The sequence below is a fragment of the Sturnira hondurensis genome, unplaced genomic scaffold (genome assembly GCF_014824575.4).
Source record: "Sturnira hondurensis isolate 20B ecotype Veracruz unplaced genomic scaffold, ASM1482457v3 Scaffold0008196, whole genome shotgun sequence".
NCBI lineage: Eukaryota > Metazoa > Chordata > Mammalia > Chiroptera > Phyllostomidae > Sturnira > Sturnira hondurensis.
In genome coordinates, this window is record NW_028080827.1 from 415,332 (window position 1) to 436,770 (window position 21,439).

The 21,439-nt window shown below is 39.0% G+C and overlaps 1 protein-coding gene and 1 pseudogene across 2 annotated transcripts in view; one reads left to right on the forward strand and one right to left on the reverse strand.

Annotated features, from left to right (window-relative positions):
- The window catches only part of WDR76 (WD repeat domain 76), a 61,716-nt gene extending 42,951 nt beyond the window's left edge, over positions 1–18,765 (forward strand). Inside the window, exons 10-14 of one of the 2 annotated variants that reach the window (XM_037054491.1) lie at positions 4,670–4,828; positions 7,804–8,021; positions 9,020–9,172; positions 11,036–11,089; positions 17,538–18,765. In XM_037054491.1, the coding sequence (XP_036910386.1) occupies positions 4,670–4,828; positions 7,804–8,021; positions 9,020–9,172; positions 11,036–11,089; positions 17,538–17,793 (840 nt within the window). In that variant the 3' untranslated portion in view covers positions 17,794–18,765. The remainder of the gene's footprint in view (positions 1–4,669; positions 4,829–7,803; positions 8,022–9,019; positions 9,173–11,035; positions 11,090–17,537) is intronic. The other variant, XM_037054492.1, reaches the window with a different exon arrangement.
- On the reverse strand, positions 11,750–12,266 carry LOC118992459 (60S ribosomal protein L17-like; annotated as a pseudogene).
- Positions 18,766–21,439: the final 2,674 nt, after the last annotated feature.

Below are 21,439 nucleotides of genomic sequence, written 5' to 3' on the forward strand. Positions count from 1 at the left end.
TCAAGTGGAAAAGCCAGGCTTCTACAGCAGCATTTCATATAATGCCTACGAAATTCTGAGGGAAGGAAGTATGGTCCCAGTACTTACCCAGCCCAAGCCATTGTTCTAATGTAAAGGGGGCAGGTAGGTATTCATAAATGTGAAAAAACTAAAAAAATGTAAGGCCTATAAGTTCATCTGGAAGAAAACAGCTTGACAGTAAATCTCAGCCAATTAAGAGGAAATCAAAGTGAAGAATTCAGGAATGGAGAAGCTTGACCAAAGAATTAATGATAAACACTGACTCCATTTAAATGCAGAAGTAAAACAACTGTATGGACTATGGTTACAGAAGTGAATGTAAATGTGATTTGCTTGAGCAAAATAAAAGTAACATAACAGCCCTGGCCTGTGTAGCTCAGTTGGTTGGAGCACTGTCTTATAAACTGAGATGTTGCAGATTGGATTCTCAGTCATGGCACATACCTAAGTTACAGGTTCAATTCCCAGTCCAGGCACCTATGGGAAGCAACCAATCAATGTTTCTGTTTCGCACTGATGTTTTTCTCCCGCTTTCTTTCCCTCCCCCTTGCTCAAGAGTCAGTAAGCATGTCCTCAGGTGAAGATAAAAAGAAGTAAATAAAGTAATACAATAATAAAATATAGAGATGGAGAAAGGAGAATGCCAGCTGAACTGCCAGAAACCAGGTGGTGTCATTGTCCCCTCTCTGAGCTTTCTTCACAAAGCCACAGAGTGATGAAGCAGGTTCCCCACCCTAGCAATTACCTAATGCTCCACCCACACAACTTACAGGTGCCTTTTCTACACAGGCCACACTACTAAGAAAGGAAGTAAAAGCAGCTCTACCTAATACATAGAAACAAAGACAGGGAGCCTGCTAAACTGAGGAGACAAAGAAATGTGGCCCAAATGAAAGAACAGAATAAAACCCCAGAAAAAGAACTAAGTGGCATGGAGATAGCCAATCTATCAGATGCAGAATTCAGAACATTAGTTATCAGGATGTTCAGAGAACTCCTTGAGTATAGCAGAAAAATAAAGGAATAAATGATGGTTACACTAAGTGAAATAAAGAATAATCTACAGGAAACCAACGGACAAAGGAAGGAAGCTGGGATTCAAACCAACGATTTGGAACATGAGGAAGAGATACATATTCAAACAAAACAAAAAGAAAAAAAAATAATTCAGAAAAAACTAGGGTAGGTTTATGAATCTCTGGGACACCTGCAAACATGCCAACATCCAAATCATAGGGATGCCAGAAGGAGAAGAGGAAGAGCAAAAAATTGAAAACTTATTTGAAAAAATAGTGAAAGAAGACTTCTGTAATTTGGCGAAGGAACTAGATTTACAAATCCAGGAAGTACAGAGTCCCAAACAAATTGGACCCAAGGAAGGACGCATCAAGACACATCATAATTAAAATGCCAAAGTTTAACGATAAAGAATCTTAAAAGCAACAAGAGTAAAGAAGAGAGTTACCTAAAAAGGAATTCCCATAATACTATCAGTGGATTTCTCAAAAGAAACTTTGCAGGCAAGAAAGGACTGGCAAGATGTATTCAAAGTGATGAAAAGCAAGGACCTAAAACTTAGATTACTCTATCCAGCAAAGCTATCATTTAGAATGGAGGGGCAGAGAAAGTGCCCAGACAACGGATCTGGGAAAGCTAAAGGAGTTCATCACCAACAAGCTGTTATTATAGGAAGTGTTAAAGGAACTTATTTAAGAAATAGAAGATCAAAATAAGAATTATTAGAAAGGCAACAAATTCACAACTCTCGACAACTGAATCTAAAAAAATAATAATAAGCAACCAGAATAGGTACAGAATCCTAACTACGATGGTCATTTGGAGGGTTATCAGTTGGGTGGGGGAAGAGGGAGATTGGAGGAAATGGTGCAGGACTCAGAAGCATAATTGGTGGGTATGAAACAGACTGGGGCATGTTAAGAATAGTGTAAGGAATGGAGAAGCCAAAGAACTTACAAACACGACCCATGGACATGAACAAAGAGAATTCCTGGAGAGAATGGGGGTACCAGGCAGAGGGGGGCACAGGGGGAAAAATTGGAACAACTATAGTAGCATAATAAGATATAAAAGATTGAAATAAAAAAGAAGGAAACAAAAATGGTGGAGTATTTTGGAGCAAACTCAACCAGATTTGGAGATAATAGTTGCGTTGGTTCATAATATAATATATGGCATTGAATATAACTTAGATCAGAAAAGTGATGGTTTAATCCAGTTGTGGAAATGGAAATTCTTACATGTAAAATATTCATTTGGAGACTCAAATACATGCATTTTCATGGTGTATTTAGAAGACAAAATATTTCTAAACTCTTATTTTGTTCTAGTACCTAATACTTTGTGAAAATTATTCCAAGAATTCTAAGTGTACCCATATTACATAGCAGCATACTTAGGAAGCAAAATGATAATAGTATTTTTTAAAATATATTTTATTGATTATGCCATTACAGTTTTTCTAATTCTCCCCCCTCATTCCCCTCCACCCGGCACACCCCTCCCCCACCATTCCTCCCCTTTAGTTTATGTCTACATGTCTCAAGTTCTTTAGATTCTATATTTCCCCTACTATTCTTGCCCTCCCCCTATCTATTTTCTCCCCACCATCTATGTTACTTATTCTCTGTACCTTTTCCCCCCTTCTCCTCCTCCCACTGTTGCTAACCCTCCATGTGTTCTTCATTTCTATGGTTCCACTTCTGATCTAGCTGTCCTCTTAGTTTGCTTTTGTTTTAGGTGTGGTTGTTGATATCTGTGAGTTTGCTGTCCTTTCACTGTTCATATTTTTCATCTTCTTTTTCTTAGATAAGTCCCTTTAACATTTCATATAATAAGGGCTTGGTGATGATGAACTCCTTGAATTTGATCTTATCTGAGAAGCACTTTATCTGTCCTTCCATTCTAAATGAAAGCTTTGCTGGATAGAGCAATCTTGGATGTAGGTCTTTGGATTTCATGACTTGGAATACTTCCTTCCTGCTCCTTCTTGCCTGTAAGGTCTCTTTTGAGAAATCCGCTGACAGTCTGGTGGGAACTCCTTTGTAGGTGACTGTCCCCTTATCTCTTGCTGCTTCTAGGATTCTCTCCTTCATTTTAATCTTGGCTAATGTAATTATGATGTGCCTTGGTGTGTTCCTTCTTGGGTCCAACTTCTTTGGGACTCTCCGAGCTTCCTGAATTTCCTGGAAGTCTATTTCCTTTGCCAGACTGGGGAAGTTCTCCTTTATTATTTGTTCAAATAAGTTTTCCACTTGTGGCTGTTCCTCTTTCCCTTCTGGTACCCCTATAATTCAGATGTTGGAACGTTTAAAGATGTCCTGGAGGTTCCTAAGCCTCTCCTCATTTTTTTTAATTCTTGTTTCTTTATTCTTTTCTGATTGGATGTTTCATTCTTCCTTCTGGTCCACTCCATTGATTTGAACCCCAGTTTCCTTTCCATCACTATTGGTTTCCTGTGCATTTCCCTTCATTTCAATCAGTTTAGCCTTCATATGTTCCTCTAATTTGTGGCTAAAATCAACCAGTTCTGTGAGCATCCTGATCACCAGTATTTTGAACTGTGCATCTGAGAGGTTGGCTACTTCTTGGTCACTTAGAATTATAGGCTCTGGGGCTTTGAGCTGTTCTTGAGCCATAATGTTTTGGTCTGTTTACGCCTGTTATGTATGAGGAGCAGAGCCCTAGGTGTTCACCAGGGCGGGGCAACTCAGTTGCTGGGTTTTGACGCTGTATATGGGGGCCGGGTCAAAGAGGGGCAATGGCGGTCCCCTCTGTCTTCTCCTGCTGCCGGGGCTCTCACTGCTCACTCCTTTCTTGGTTTATCTGTGCATGCGAATGTGCATCCTTGGTCAGCCTGCCCCGCACCCTCACTGAGTTTGTTGCTGGGGCCTGCGTGGTTTGCCGCTGGGGCCTGCGGGGGTCCATCTCACTGCTCACACTTCTGCTGGTTTATCTGTGTGCGAATGTGTGACTGCGCCCAGCCTGCCCCGTACCCTCACTGGGTCTGCTATGCTACCCTGGTTGCCTGGGTCTGGGGATCGTTCCTGCCCAACCCTGCTCTGCAGCTGGCTCCGCCCCTCTTACCGGTCCCGTTGAACGGTTAGTTATTGTGGGACTTCTGTATAGTTCAATTTTCTGTTCTTTGGCTGCATCTTTGTTCTCCAAACCTTTGTTGTATTCAAACTTGGTCGTGGGAGAAGGCACAGTGTTTCCACCTACGCCTCCATCTTGGTGGAAGTGATAATGGTATTTGATACTTTTCTTTTTTTTGGTGGTAAGGACTAATACTGTATGTAAAATAAAAAGTAGACCTCTCATGTCCTGACAGTTTTGTGAACTGAAGTTACCTTAGTAATGATTTATTTTCTTCTGTATAATGAAAAACTATCTAATTTCAAAAAGAATGAAACTTAAAATAAATGTGACTTCTTGTTGGATTGAAAATTAGAAAAAATGTAGCTTAGTGATAGTTTAAACTTTCTAGTTCTGATTTTCTGAGTGGGAGGTGGGTACAATGATAGACTAAGTAAAGACAGTATAATACGGATGTAAATTGTTTAATGACACCATGACATTTCCTATTTTTCACTAGTTTTGGGCCCTGTCCCCTTCCCCAACTCTCTTCTAGACTCACCAACCTAAAGAAGATGGAGTTTATGTTTTTCAGCCCCATAGTCAGCCGGTGAGCTGTCTTTACTTCTCACCTGCCAATCCGGCTCACATACTTTCACTGAGCTATGATGGCACACTACGCTGTGGGGATTTTTCCAAGGCTGTTTTTGAAGAGGTAAATGTTAATGTGTTTACATGTTGATCTCATGATATTCTGGATTCTTTATGAAATGCCACGTGAATAATTACTATACCAGTCAGATTGGGTAAGATGGTAGCGACTTTAGAACTATACCTCCTAAGTCCCAAACCATCTATTACTAGTAGTGTAACCTTGGCAAGTTACTTAACCTCTTTGTGGCTCATTTTTCTTAGTTGTATAATAGGATAGTATCTTATAGGGTTGTCAAGAGGATTAAATGCTGATAATGAGTTAATGCAGACAGAGTACTTATCAGTCTGGCACATAAGGTTTTCTCTTATTATTTTTATTTTTGCAAAAAGCTTTTAAATAAAACAACTCTTCTTTTTTTAGGCTTAAGACTTCTTTTTCATTCAGGAAAAAATATATTGGAATATAATTATACTTCTGTTGATCATTGCTGGCCTTTGCAGATATGAATTTTGTGGACATGAGTCTTAGAAGTGACAAAAAAGACTGTAGAAACTCATCACTGAACAGTACTATATTACATTCTACCTAAGACTTTTGGCTTGTAACATAATGCAGAAACTACAAAATTTGGTTTTCTCTAGTCTTCTAGTTAAGATTTATTATGTCTTATATGCCATATGTATCAGGGTTAGCTCAACTATCTGCTGAAGTTAGAATGAAAATCTGCCATTAGATGTCATATAATTGTGCTCTGGCAAGGAACAGATATCCAGGCTGTTTTATGCAGAAGATCTTAGGCCAAGTTGATCTGTAACTGAATTTATCCAAGTTTATTGTTAAGGATAAGATCTTTTGCTGGGCTGGTCTAAACCCTGCTGGTTTAAATCCCAGTTTAAGAATAGTTGAAAGATATTGGGCTCATACTCACGGCCACTTGGCCTTCCAGAGGCACTCTACCTAGATCACCACCAGGCTACTTACTTCTTGGAGGTTTTCTAACCAGTTTGACCTCTGGCAGGGTGGCCAGAGGCTTGGGGAATCCTCACATTGTTGGATCCCAGTGATCATGTTTTGGCCTACTACTTAAATGTCTGCTACTTAATGTTTACAACAAACATATCAGTTGAGGTGCTTAACCATATCAGATTTCCTTAATAAGAGAATTCTCATAAATCAAACTTTTTCCTTAACACTGAATTTAATCTTTGTAAAACTTAGATATAGGTTTAGTGACCTTTTGTAGTCAGCCTTGTCTCCCTTCCTGAAGTCTCTGGCAACCACTGATGTGATTACTGTGTCCCTATAATTTTGCCTCTTACAGAGTGTTGAGTAAATGGAATCATTTGGAATGTAGCTTTTTGTGTTTGGTTTCTTTCACCCAGTCTGACACTTTTAAGATTTATTCATAATGTTGCATGTGTTAGTACTTTGTTTCTGATACTACTGATTGAACGATTACCTTGTGTTAGGCATTAACTTGAGTGTGCTTTTTATATGTTATTAAACTTTATAACACCATATGAAATAGTAGGTAATGTTATCCCTCATTAAACAGTTGAAAAACTGAGGTGAAGAGGTTTATTAGCTTGCTCAAGGACATAAATGGCAGAACTAGAATTTGCACTTGGGTCTGTGTGACTCCAGAGCCTTTGTACTTAACCATTCTAATATACTGACTGAATACTTCAAGTTTCATTTGTGGGGTCTTTTGGTATATGGTGGTTGGGATGCCTTTGCTATATTACTTTGATGATCTCAGTTTATAATACTTGTTATTAAAACTAAAAATCAGCAGCAGTTCATGATTCAACTGTGAGAATTGTGGTCATCCTCTCTCAGTTGAGTACTGACACTTTTTACATTTATTTTCTAATCCTTATGTGTGTGAGCCCTGAACCTAAAGTGATAGTGGATTATAAGTGATTAAAAATAATAATACATGTTCATGATAAAACATTTATTGTAAATAGGGTATGCAGAACAAATCTGCCCTTTCTCCATTCTCCCATCCTTGTATTTCTTGGGTGTATTTCCAGAAAGTACACATGTGCTTACAAGCACATAGACACAGATTTTTTTCTTTGCACTAGTATAGTATGGATTCATACTATATACATTCTTCTTTGCAACTTGTATTTTGCACTTACTAGTATATCTTGGGAGCTTGTAGTAGAAATCTATCCTTTTTTCTTTTATCATTGTACAGTATTTCAAAGTAGCGACATACCATCATTTATTTAACAGCATCTCTTGGTGGACATTTAGATTATCTCTTATTGCTATTGTAAGTAGTTTTGCAATAGGCATCCTTATTTATAGTTTAGTGAAATTATTAGGTATGAACATTAGATATTTTTATAAATGTATCCTGCTCAGTTGTCAAAATTTTGTATGTCTTTGTGCTTACTTCCACCAAGAGTAGGTGAGCATTCAGCCATATATCTTGGACTTTATTGGCAAAGTTACTTGTTATGTAAAGTATTTTGATTGGGTAGAATTCAAATTCAGTTCATTTCCTATTAAGTTGCACAGGGTAGATCTCCAACTGAGGTTTGTTGGATTTAAGAGACTTGGGATGTAGCCTTGACATAGTTGGATGGGCCGTTTGATTTGGGTGAGTCTCACAGCTGATGATCAGTGCTTCCATTTCTGTAAATGGGGATGGTCATTTTGCCCTGTGCTTCCTGTGGGGATGACAGAGGAGGATAAATGAGGTTATTTGGGTAAAGTGTTTCATAACTTTTTAAAAAATAGATTTTATTTTTTTTTAGAGAGGGAGAAGGGAAGGAGAAAGAGAGGAAGAGAAACATCAGTGTGTGGATGCCTCTTGCACGCCACATACTGGGGACCTGGCTCACAACCCATGCATGTGCCCTGACTGGGAATTGAACTGGTGACCCTCTGGTTCCCAGTCCAGCACTCAATCCACTGAGCCACACCAGCCAGGGCTTCATAACTTTTGAATGAAAGAATTTATGCACTGGCTTTCTTTAAAAGCAGAGTTATATAAAATTGATTGCTACTTATATCCTTAGGTATACAGAAACGAGAGAAGTAGCTTTTCCTCCTTTGACTTCTTGGCAGAGGATGCCTCCTCTTTAATAGTAGGACACTGGGATGGAAGTATGTCATTGGTGGATAGACGGACACCTGGAACTTCTTATGAGAAACTTGTCAATTCTTCTATGAGAAAAATAAGAACTGTTCATGTCCACCCAGTGCATAGACAGTATTTCATAACTGCAGGATTGAGGTATGTTCTTCATAAAACTTTATGATTCAGGCCTTTTTTATTATTTATTTATTTATTTATTTATTTACTTATTTTATTCAGGCCCTTTAATGTTAGGACAGATGTTTCAGTTTTGTTGTAAAAGACATCTGGCTTTCATGATACCCACAGCTGGATAATCTTCCATTCTACACAGAGTTTTTTTTACTATAATTTTTTTAAAAGATTATATGAATTTAGAGAGAGGGGAAGGGACCTGGCCCACAACCTAAACATGTGCCTTGACTGGGGATCAAACCCGGAACCTTTTGGTTCACAGGTCAGCACTCAATCCACTGAGCCACACCAGCCAAGGCTTAAGTATCATTTTTTATTTTTTTATTATTATTATTATTTTTTTATTTATCTTTAGAGAGTAAGGGAAGGAGAGAGGAAGAGAAACATCAATGTATGGTTGCTTCTCGTGCATCCCCTGCTGGGAACTGGCCCCTGCCGGGAACTGGCCTGCAACCCAGGCATGTGCCCTGACTGGGAATCATACCGCGATCGTCTGGATCGCAGGCCCGTGCTCAATCCACTGAGCTACACCAGCCAGGGCTCTTAAGTATCATTTTTTAAAAATGAGGTATTCATTTGAATAGAATAAATAGTGAAAGTATTGAAACAAGTACCCATTTTTACTTTCCTTAGCATTGTATGCATTTGAGAAGAAAACTTGTAAAAAATGTTATATGTGACTTGCTGGTCTGTGTTAATTTTTTTCTTGGAGAGATTGGAAAAGTAACTGGGTTTTTGTATGTGTATACCCACTGGCAACATTTTATGCTATAGTTTTTGGAATTTTTCTGAAATTTTAACTTTGCTAGTGTTTGTAAAATCAATACAGAAGATTAGAGAGCTCTATCTTAATTGTTCTTCAATGTAGTGAGAGTTTGAGTTTCTGATTTATTCTAGACACTATTGTAGGGGCTTATTACATGCACTGTGGTAACACTGAATCATTTTTTTTTTTATTACAGCGATGTTCATCTTTATGATGCTAGGCGCCTGAATCACAAGGGAAGCCAGCCTTTGATTTCTTTGACTGAACACACAAAGAGCATTGCTTCTGCTTATTTTTCACCTTTTACTGGTAACAGAGTAGTGACCACATGTGCTGATTGTAAGCTGAGGTAAAGACAAAAATAGGTTGTTAAAAGAATCTAAAATGTCTGTAGTTACTGTGTTAATAAGCCAGTAGCTTTGTTTACTGCTGCTCCCTGTTCAATCACTACTGTTATTATTTTATAGCTATAGATAGGTTCCTGAAGGTCAGTGACCTGTATTTGATGGCTTTTCAGCAGTTTTTGTGTCTGGAAATGTCCTTGAGATTGGCAGGGAAGGTCTGTAGCCAACCTGGAGAATTGATGTCAGGCCTCCCTTTCAGCAGTGAACAATCCCAGAAATCCCAATGAGAGCAGGCTCGTGATATCTTGAAAGGGAAGTAATTTTAGCCCAGGGAGAAGCTCTTACTTTGGGGATGGTAGGTTCTTCACCCTACAAGTGAAGTGCTGAATGGAAGTTGCAGAGCCCCAGGACATGTGCAGGCAGAAGATACAAAAACTGGACTTCTATATAGACTAGTAGATACAGTTTTATGGTTTCAGCTTTGCTACCTTTCTATAGTTACTTCCTAAAAGTGGATTTAAAAATGTAAGTAAATCAGTTGGACCAAAAATAGAAAATAATGCCAACAAAAAAAGATGTGGTGTTAATGTAACCATGAAGTAAAATGATTGTGTTCTCTTCCTGAGTCCCTGATTTTGCTTACCATTGCAAGCATTTCTCAGTTTATGAGAATTTTATCTTAACTGATTTTGGAATTGACTATTTTATTCATCAAGGATCTGTTGAATGTTACTGTGAGCCAGGCTCTAGAAAGGCACCTAATTTCTATTTAGACTCATCTGTTGGAAAGAGCTTGGTCTGCAGTGTGTAGCATGTGCCCAGTTTGTTTCTAGTAAAGTCTTTGCACATTACCAGGTGATACATTAAGAGATTTAGTCACCAGGCAGTGGCAGCTCAGTGTTTGCTTTCCGCCTACATATAGTATCCTTTGTCTCATGAGCTGCCTGTTTGTCTCATTCCTGTTCATTTGCACTGTAGAGTTTACTCTTGTTATATTAGCTGTTAGGGATTGGCTTTCTGCTAATCTAATTAGGTGATAAACTCTAGTCTCAAGAAACTGCACTGGAATACCTAGGTAGGAGGAGAAGGGGTAAGGTGGTAGTGATATGGTTCGTTTCTTTGTGCCAGCATACCTGGTGGATAGAGGCTTCTGGGCTCCTCCAGCTGCCTCACTAGACCTCCTCCCCTTGGTTGGATCTAATTCTCACCAGCATCTGGAAATGACACAGCCAGGCCCTCAATTGATGAGTCTCATGAGGAAAAGGCTCTTGATTCATTCATGTACTTTTAGGTTATTTGTGCATTTTTAGACCACATCCCTTATATATGACCTATGTTATTGTGAATCTGAATATAGTTTAGAATCCAGATTACTTGAGAGCACAGGTGGCAAACACAAGGCCCACAGGTCGAATCCAGCCCTCCACCTTGTTTTATCTGGCCTGGCACCTTGTTTCTACCCAGTGGCACCGCCAAGCTCTTGCTTAACTGTTAAGGAGTAGTTACATTTATACAGTCCCAAATTACATTCGGCCCTTTGAAGGCAACAGCGAAACTGATGTGGCCCCCAGTGAAAATGAGTTTGATATCCCTGCTTTAGAATGTACATTTTAAGTGTGGAGTAATAGTGTTTAAATAAACTATTTCTACACTACACAATAAGCACTGAATTTTATAATATTCTTTGTAATTTTAATTAAATATATTAGCTGAGATTTATTAGGTCCTGATTCTATATATTTTAAAATAACAGTCATATTCCATGTCATGAATCAATGAAAAGGTTATTAAACACACTGATGTTATTTCATAAAATTCGCAAAAAAACAATAAAAAGCGTTACTTTATTCTTGTTCTTTATTTTGCAGAATCTTTGACAGCAGCTGTATATCCTCTCAGATTCCTCTCCTCACCACCATCAGGTAAGTTTCCAGATACCAAATAATGGAGACCCTGGATTACTATGAGCTCATGTTGGAGTACATGCACTAGAAACTGATTGTGGAAGAGATGTGTTAGGTCTGCTTGTTGCGGTACTTTGTGTAAGTGTCACAGGTTGCTACTTCCTCTCCAGTCCAGAAAGGGTTCTTGCTTCCAGGTTCCCTGTGTTTGTAAAGAGGTTCATTCTCTTTCAGTCAGTAGCTGTTCTCTGCAGCTGGGTGGTTATTTTTTGGTTAAGGTGAATGACTTTATTCCAATCTGCATTATTTGTGTTATATTAGTAAAGAAGATGGTAACTACTCACTTGTTGATGAGGACCCTCTCACTTACTTTATTTCTTTGGTTACCCTCTTTTTATATCTGCTACTTTTAATGTATCTATTTTACACCAAACTTTACTGGATGCCTTTGTCCTACACATCCCTCTTTATCTTTATTTATGAAGCTGGGGACAGGGTGAGCAATAAATGTTGATTGTTGCTTCAAGAGTTTTATAGTCTATAGAGGATACATTTCAGTGTATTTGTTTCTGCTTCACAAACTTCTTTCTAACGTTCCTTTTTTCAAACTTTATTCTAGCTTATTAGTTTCTAATGTGTATTTTTATTTATGTATTTATTACGTTTTTAATTCTATTACATTTATTTCATGCTGAATTTACTCTCGGGCATAAGTTTTTGTTTCTTCAGTTCCTTCTGGGACATGTTTTTCTCCTGTGCAACCTCCTCTTCTGGTCCGGGAACACCCTGCTCTTTGCCAGGAAGGATCGTCTCAGTGTGGCAGGGAGCGCTCCTGTGGGGGGGTCACCCGCCTGCGAGCTCTGTAGGTTCTACACTGCATCTTGGGAGCTTTGTTCACCTGGATGTGCTCAAGGACCAGAGACTCCACATCTACACCCTTGAGTTCAGCTTTACACTCCGCACTTTTAAGCATGTGCAGCAAAAACTCAGCGCTCTCTTTGGGCCACCAACCCTGTGTCCGGCCCCTCTGTTTGGCCTGGGCACGCCTACCAACCCCACCATTGTAACGATGGAACGGCACACATTGCTTCTCCAAAGTGACACCGTTCAGGTACCTGGTGGCTACTGGGCTGTGCATACCCTTGACAGCCTGGGCAGTTTCATGAGTGTTCTTAAAGTGAACATGAAGATTTGAACCTCATGTTTTCCATGATTTTGTGTGGTTTTCTGGGTCAAGTGAATAGTGAACTGTTTTCAGAGGTCACCTCTGGCTGCTTTTGGGAAGAGTCTAGTGTGTATTTTTTTTAAGATTTTATTTATTTACCTTTAGAGGGGAAGGGAAGGAGAAAGGGAGAGAAATATCAATGTATGGTTGCCTCTCATGCGTCCGCCACTGGGAACTGGCCTGCAACCCAGGCATGTGCCCCGACCGGGAACTGAACTGTGATCCTTTGGTTCGCAGGCCTGCACCTAATCCACTGAGCCACACCACTAGGCTCTGTGTGTATTTTTTAAAAATTTAGGCTGATGAATCTGGGGTCACTATGAATTTTCATTAAAGATAGCACCATTGAGTGACTGTGGGAAATTTGGTTCTCTGTAGTCTATACTTGAATAAGAAAGGGCTGTTAATGGCATTAAGGAATAGAGAGTAAAAGGGCAGTACTTTTTTTTCTGCTTTGGAGAGCAGTAAAGAGCCCCATATGTATCTTTACAATTTTAATTTATTTTTAGTTGTGGTTATAAACCACCTTAACCATTTTGAAGTGTGCAGTTCAATAGTGTTAAGTATATTTGCATTGTTGTACATTTTTAGAACTTTTTCATGTTGCAAAACTGAAACTTCTATGTACATTAAACATTACTTCTTCCTTCCCTCTCCCTTAGACCTGGACAGCTATCATTAATTCCCATTTCAATCATTTTGACCTCTTTAGATACTTCATGTGAGTGATGTCGTACGGTATTTGTCATAATGTGACTGGCTTATTTCACTTAGCATAATATGCTGGAAGTTCACTCATGTTCTAGCATGTGACATTGTCTCCTCCTGTTTTTAAGACTCCATAATATTCCATGTATGTCTGTGCCTCATTTTTTTAAATTCATCTGTTGTGGAAATTTGGGTTGGTTCTACCTCTTGGTTATTGTGAAAAATGCTGCAGTGAACATGGGTGTGCAAATATCTCTTCAAATCCTACTTTGAATTATTTTGAATAGACACTAACATGGGAATTTTAATGGATCATGTGGTAATTCTATTTTTAATTGAGGAAACTCCATACTACTTTTCTGTTTTTTAAAAGAAAAAAATTTTATTTACTTTCAGAGAGAATGTAAGGGAGGGAGAAAGAGGGAGACAAATAGCAATGTGCAAGAGATACATCCATCTGTTGCCTCTCACTCTCCCCCAACTGGGGACCTGACATGCAAACCAGACATGTGCTCTGGGAATCCAACCAGTGACCTTTTGGTTTGCAAGTCAGTGCCCAATCCACTGAGCAATGCCAGTTAGGGTTCCATACTGTTTTTCCATAGCAGCCACATCATTTAAATTCCCACTAAGAATTGCACTGGCTGATTGGCTCAGTTGGTAGGAGAGTTGTCCTGTAACCAAAATGTTGCAGATTTGATTCCTGGTCCAGGCATGTGTGGGAGGCAAGCAATAGTGTTTCTCTGTCATGTCTGTGTTTCTCTCCCTTCATTTCTCTCTGAAAGCAATGAAAAAATGTCCTCAAGTGAGAATAAAAAAATGTACCAAGGTTTTAATTTCTATATATTCATCAATACTTGTTTTCTCTTTTTTGTTTATGATATGCTAATGGGTATGATGTTGAAAATCTGATGTTAAAAATCTTCTAATATGCTTGTTGGCTATTTGTATATCTTTTTTGGAGAATTGTCTGTTCAAGTCTTTTGCCCATTTCTGTATTAAACTACTTTTGTTTTTGTTAGTGAGTTGTAGAAGTTCCTTACATATTTTGCATATTAACCACTTATCAAGTATATGATTTACAAACACTTATCATTTTGTAGGGTGCCTTTTGCTTTGTTGATTGTTTTCTTTCATGCACAGAGTTTTATTTTTATTTATTTATTTTTTAAATATATTTTATTGATTATGCCATTACAGTTGTCCTATTCCCCCCCTTCATTCCCCTCCACCCTGCACACCCCTCCCTCACCATTCCCCCCCTTTAGTTTATGTCCATGTGCCTCAAGTTCTTTAGATTCTATATTTCCCATAGTATTCTTGCCCCCCCCGTCTATTTTCTACCCACTGCCTATGCTACTTATTCTCTGTACCTTCTCCCCCCTTCTCCTCCTCCCACTCCCCTATTGCTAACCCTCCATGTGATCTCCATTTTTATGGTTCTGCTCCTGATCTAGCTGTCCTCTTAGTTTGCTTTTGTTTTAGGTGTGGTTGTTAATAACTGTGAGTTTGCTGTCCTTTCACTGTTCATATTTTTTATCTCTTTCTTCTTCTTAGATAAGTCCCTTTAACATTGCATATAATAAGGGCTTGGTGATGATGAACTTCTTGAATTCGATCTTATCTGAGAAGCACTTTATCTGCTCTTCCATTCTAAATGAAAGCTTTCCTGGGTAGAGCAGTCTTGGCTGTAGGTCTTTGGATTTCATGACTTGGAATACTTCCTTCCTGCTCCTTCTTGCCTGTAAGGTCTCTTTTGAGAAATCCGCTGACAGTCTGGTGGGAACTCCTTTGTAGGTGACTGTCCCCTTATCTCTTGCTGCTTCTAGGATTCTCTCCTTCATTTTAATCTTGGCTAATGTAATTATGATGTGCCTTGGTGTGTTCCTTCTTGGGTCCAACTTCTTTGGGACTCTCTGAGCTTCCTGGATTTCCTGGAAGTCTGTTTCCTTTGCCAGACTGGGGAAGTTCTCCTTTATTATTTGTTCAAATAAGTTTTTCACTTGTGGCTGTTCCTCTTTCCCTTCTGGTACCCCTATAATTCAGATGTTGGAACGTTTAAAGATGTCCTGGAGGTTCCTAAGCCTCTCCTCATTTTTTTAAATTCTTGTTTCTTTATTCTTTTCTGGTTGGATGTTTCATTCTTCCTTCTGGTCCACTCCATTGATTTGAGTCCCAGTTTCCTTTCCATCACTATTGGTTTCCTGTGCATTTCCCTTCATTTCAATCAGTTTAGCCTTCATATGTTCCTCTAATTTGTGGCTAAAATCAACCAGTTCTGTGAGCATCCTGATCACCAGTATTTTGAACTGTGCATCTGAAAGGTTGGCTACTTCTTAGTCACTTAGAATTATAGGCTCTGGGGCTTTGAGCTGTTCTTCTTGAGCCATATTATTTTGGTCTGTTTATGCCTTTCCCCCTATGAGGGGCAGACCCTTAGGTGTTCACCAGGGTGGGGCAACCCAGGCCACTGGGCTGTGACGCTGTATGTGCGGGCGGGGTCAGAGAGGGAAAAAAAATGGTGCTCCACTCTGCTCTCTCTCAGATTTCTGTCTCCTATGTGGCTTCCCACAAGCAAATTGGGCCCCTCTGGTGCTAGTTCCTGGGTGTGTGGGCCTGTGCACTCTCAGGACCCTGTGAGTCTCTCCAACTAACTCTGTGAGCTTAGGAGCCTCTCCTGGCACCTGGACCCTGAAAGTTTTTCCAGTTGGTGCTTTCAGGCTCTAATTCCCGTCGCTGGGGCCCTAGCCTGAGCGGTCTGTCTCACTGTTTGCTCCTTCACTTGGTTTATCTGTGCGTGAGATTGTGTGACCACAGTCAGCCAGCCGCCCTGCGCCCTCACTGGGTCTGCCCGTTGACAGCCGCCACCTCCTATGCTCCTAGGGCAGTCCGACCAAATGATCTTTGCTCCCCGACCCCACTCCGCCGCTGACTCCACCCCTCTTACAGGTCTGGCTGAACAGTTTGTTGTTGTTGGACTTCCGTACAGTTCAATTTTCTGTGTTTTGGCTGTGTTTTTGTTACTAAAATTTTGTTGTTTTTAAACTTAGTTGTGTGAGGAGGCACAGTGTTTCCACCTATGCCTCCATCTTGGCTGGAAGTCCTCATGCACAGAATTTTAAAGTTTGGTATGGTCCTATTTGTCTGTTTTTGCTTTTGTTGCCTGTGCTTTGGTGTCATATCTAAGAAATTACCAAATCCAAAGTCTGAAGCTTTCCCCCTATGTTTTCTCTTAGGAGTTTTATAGTTTAAGGTCTTATGCTAGGTTTTAATTCATTTTGAGTTAATTTTGACTGTTCGACTTCATCTTTTGCATCTTTTGCAGATATCCAGTATTTCTAGCACAATTTGTTGGAGGGACTGTCCTTACTCATTGTGTGGTCTTAGCACTCTTGTCAAAGGTGATTTGATCATATACATGAGGGTTTATTTCTGGACTTCTTATTCCTTTCCTTTGGTTTGCATGTTGGTATTTATGCTAGTACCACACTGTCTTGAGTCCTATTGCTATTTAGGATGTTTTGAAATCAGTAGGTTTGAGGTCACCACCTCTCCACCTTTGTTCTTCTGCTTTCTTTTTTTTAAATCCTCATCTGAGGACATGCTTATTGATTTCATGTAAACATGAAATCTGTGTGTGGAATCTTTAAGATTTTCTACCTATAAGATCATACAAACAGATAGTTTTACTTTTTCTTTCCAATTTGGAGGGATATTTTTTATTTCTCTTTCTAATGTAATTGACTATCATGTGACTGCTCAAAACATGTCTCTCTTATCTGATGCTTGTCAGTTTAATGGTGACACTTCATGTGCAGAACACTCCACGTTACCTGTGAAGTTGTGAATGACCCTTAAGTTAGATCAGTGTATCTAGTCCTGTCCAGTTTTCTAGTTTTACCAGATTTATATTCTGTTGAATGGCAGTGACAAGAGTGGGTTTCCTTGCCTTTTTCCTGATCTTAGAGGAAAAGCTTTCAGTCTTTCATCATTGCATATGATGTTAGCCATAGACTTTTCATAATGGGCCTGTATTATGTTGAAGTGGTTTCCTTCTATTTCTAGTTTGTTCAGTGTTTTTATGAAAGGGAATTGAATTTTGTCAAGTGATTTTTCTGCATCATTTGAGATGATCATATGGTTTTTATCCTTCATACTGTTAATGTGGTATATTACATTGATTTTTATTTTTTAAATTGTCACTTGAGAATATCTTTTCATTGAATTTAGAGGGGGTGGAGGAGAGAGAGAGACAGACAGACAGACAGAGAACTACTGATTTTGTTGTTCCACTTATTTATACATTCATTGGTTGCCTCTTATGTATGTCCTGACTGGGGATCAAACTTACAACCTTGACATAGGGCCTGAGCTGTAGTCTTGTAGGAAGGATGAGATTAGGTTGATACTAACTTAGAGAAGAAACTTGGTAGAGAAAATTGGCATTTAGGAGCAATGTCATTTTTACTCTCTGCCCATTGCTATCTTGAGTTATTTACCACTTACTGTCTTTTAAATTGTTTTTTTTTTCACTAGGCACAACACCATTACTGGGCGATGGCTGACCAGGTTTCAAGCTGTGTGGGACCCTAAACAAGAAGACTGTGTCATAGTTGGCAGCATGGCCCATCCACGACAGGTGGAAATCTTCCATGAGACAGGAAAGCGGGTGCATTCTTTTCTTGATGGAGAATGCCTTGCCTCTGTGTGTTCCATCAATGCTATGCACCCAACTCAGTATATTTTAGCTGGAGGTAATTCCAGTGGGAAGATACATGTTTTTATGAGTTAAGAAACTTGCTGGGTTTTTGGTTTAGCAATACTAATTTGTTCAAATTAATTAGTGTTTATTTAGCAAATATAAATTGCTTTATTAGTAGCTATAATCAGGATGTTTTGTTTTTTTATCGAGGGAGAAGCCTTGGAGGTTGTTTCCACAGGATGGGGGGGGAATATGAGGGAGGCTATGATGCCTTCAGCACTTTAATCAGGCAGTATGTTGAGAAATTGTAACATCACCAGTTATAAAGCTTTGAATGATCAGAATGAAAAACTTTTGTGGTCTAATGATACAGTTTTTAAAAAATTTATTGGAGTGACATTGGTTAATGATAATAACATCATGTAAGTTTCAGGCATACATCTTTATACTACCACATCTGTGTACTTTATTGTGTGCTCACTGTCCAAAGTCTAGCCTTCTGTTACCGTATATTTGACCTCCTTTACCCTCTTTGTTTTCCTCCAACCCCTCTTCTTTGGTAACCACTATTCTGTTGTTTATATATATGAGGGTTTTTTGTTTGTTGCTTTTTGTTTTATATCCCACATATGTGTGAAGTCATGGTTCTTGTCCTTTTATATTCAACTTATTTCATTTAGCATAATGCCGTCAAGATCTATCCATGTTGTTGCAAATAGAAGTATCTCATTTTTGTATAGCTGTGCAGTATTCCATGGTCCATATGCCATTGTACCACATCTTCTTTATCCAGTCATCTGTTGAGGGACACTTAGGTTGTTTCTGTTTTTGGCAATTGTGAATAATGCTGTGGTGAACATAGGGTATGTATGTCCTTACAAATAAGTCTTTTCAATTTTTTTGGTAGATATCCAGAAGAGGGATTGCTGAGTCTTATGGTAGCTCTGCTCTTAATTTTCTGAGGAACCGCCATACTGTTTCTCATAGTGGCTGTGCTAATTTACATACCCACCACTGTGTGTGAGGTTTTCCTTTTTATGTTTTTTCCAACACTGTTAGTTCTTGTCTTATTGATAATAGCCATTCAAACAGGTGGGAGGTAGTATTTCATTGTGGTTTGGATTTGCATTTCCCTTATGACTAGTAATGTTGAGCATCTTTTAATATGTGTTGGCCATTTGTATGTATTCTTTAGAAAATTGCCTGTTCAGGTCCTCTGCCCATGTTTTAATTGGATTGTTTATTTTTTGATGTTGAGTTGTATATTAAATATTAGCTCCTTATCAGAGGTATTGTTTGAAAATACATTCTCTCATTTGGTTGGTCACCTTTTTGTTTTGTTGATGCAGAAGTGTTTTTCAGTTTGATGTAGTCTTGTTCATTTATTTTTTCTTTTACTTCCTTGCCTTTGGAGTCAAGTTCACAAAAACTGTGAGATCAATGTCTGTAAGTTTAATGTCTATGTTTTCTTCCATGTATTTTATTGTTTCAGGTCTTATAGTTAAGTCTTTAATCTATTTTGAGTTAATTTTTGTGTATGGTGTTAGATTGTCTAGTTTTATTCTTTTGTATGTTGCTTTCCAGTTTTCTGCATATTTATTGAAGAGACTTTACTTTCTCCATTGTAAGTTTTAGGCTCCGTTGTTGAAAATCAGTTGCCTGTATATGTGTGGATTTATTTCTGGACTCTGATTGTTGTTTCATTGGTCTGTGTATCTTTTTCTGCCAGTACCATTTTGTTGTTTTTAAAAATATATATTTTATTGATTATACTATTACAGTTGCCCCATTTTCCCCACTTCACTCCCCTCTACCCTGAACACCTTCTCCCCCACTTTAGTTCATGTCCATGTGTCATACTTATAAGTTCTTTAGCTTCTACATTTCCCATACTATTCTTACCCTCCCCCTGTCTATTTTCTACCTACCATCCATGCTACTTATTCTCTATACCTTTTCCCCCTTTCTCCTCTCACTCCCCTGTTGCTAACCTTCCATATGATCTCCATTTCTGTAGTTCTGTTCCTGTTGTATTGTTTGCTTAGTTTGTTTTTGTTTTTAGATTCTGTTATTAATGGCTGGGAGTTTGCTGTCATTTCATTGTTCATATGTTTGATCTTTTTCTTAGATAAGTCCCTTTAACATTGCATATAATAAGGGCTTGGTGGTGGTGAACTCCTTCAACTTGACCTTATCTGGGAAGCATTTTATTTGCCCTTCCATTTAAAATGATAGTTTTGTTGGATACAGCAATCTTGGATGTTGGTCCTTGCCTTTCATGACTTGGAATACATGTTTCCAGCCCCTTCTTGCCTGTAAGGTCTCTTTTGAGAAATCTACTGACAGTCTGATGAGAACTCCTTTGAGGTGACTGTCTCCTTTTCTCTTGCTGCTTCTAGAATTCTCTCCTTCATTTTAATCCTGGCTAATGTAATTACGATGTGCCTTGGTGTGTGCTACCTAGGGTCCACCTTCTTTGGGACTCTCTGAGCTTCCTGGACTTCCTGAAAGTCTATTTCCTTTGCCAGATTGGGTAAGTTCTCCTTCATTATTTTTTCAAATATGTTTTCAATTTCTTGCTCTTCCTTTTCTACTTCTGGCACTCCTATGATTTGGACATTGGGATGTTTAAAGTTGTCTTTAAACCTCATAACTTTAAAGATGTTTAAAGTTAGGAGGTTACTAAGCCTATAGTTATGTTTTTGAATTTCTTTCTCCATTCTGTTCAGAGTGAATGTTTCTTTTTTCCTTCTGCTCCAAACCATTGATTTGAGTCCCAGTTTCCTTCCTGTCACTGTTGGTTCCCTGTACATTTTCCTTTATTTCACTTTTCATAGCCTTCATTTTTCCCTCCATTTTGAGACCATACACAACTATATCTGTGAGCATCCTTATTACCAGTGTTTTGAACTGTGCATCTGATAGGTTGGCTATCTCTTTGTTGTTTAGTCCTATTTCTTCTTGAGCTTTGAATTGTTCTTTTATTTGGGCCATATTTTTTTTGTCTTGGTGCACCTGTTACACAGTAAGGGAAGGAGTCTTAGGTATTCACCAGGTCAGGGCAACCCACATCACTGTGCTGCAGTGCTATATATGGGAGAGGGGCCTGAGGGGGAACAATGCTGCTTATTCAGCTCTCAGCCTATTTTAGTCACTTCCTCTGCTACCCACAAGCAAACTGGGCCCTTCTGGTGCTGATTCCCGGGTAGGTGGGTTTGTGTATGTTCTAGGACTCTGTGGGTCTGTCCAACGAACTCTCCTGTGAAGCTGGGACTTTGTCCCTCTGCCTCAACTCCCATAGGTTTTTTCCAGTCAGAGGTTTTGAGGCTTTATTTCCTTGTGCTGGAACTCTGGGTTGCACAGTTTGTCCTGCTGTACTGTTGTTCCTCTTGGTTTACCTGTACACAAATGTGGGACTGCCTGCTCCACCAGCCGCTGCCTTGCTGCCCATCTCTGCCCCTCATACCAATCTGGATGAATATTTCTTGTTTAACTCCTTGGTTGTCAGACTTCTAAACAGTTTGATTTTTCTGTCAGTTCTGGTTGTTTTTTGTTTTTAAATTTGTTGTTCTCCTTTTGGTTGTGTGAGGAGGCACAATGTACGTACCTATGCCCTTTGGCCAAAAGTTGTTATGGCAGTTTGTCTGCACCTTTTGTTGGAAGTGGAGCTATTAAATCAGTGACTAATGTTACTGTGTGACATTACCTATCATTGTTCTTCATTGCCAAAATACTA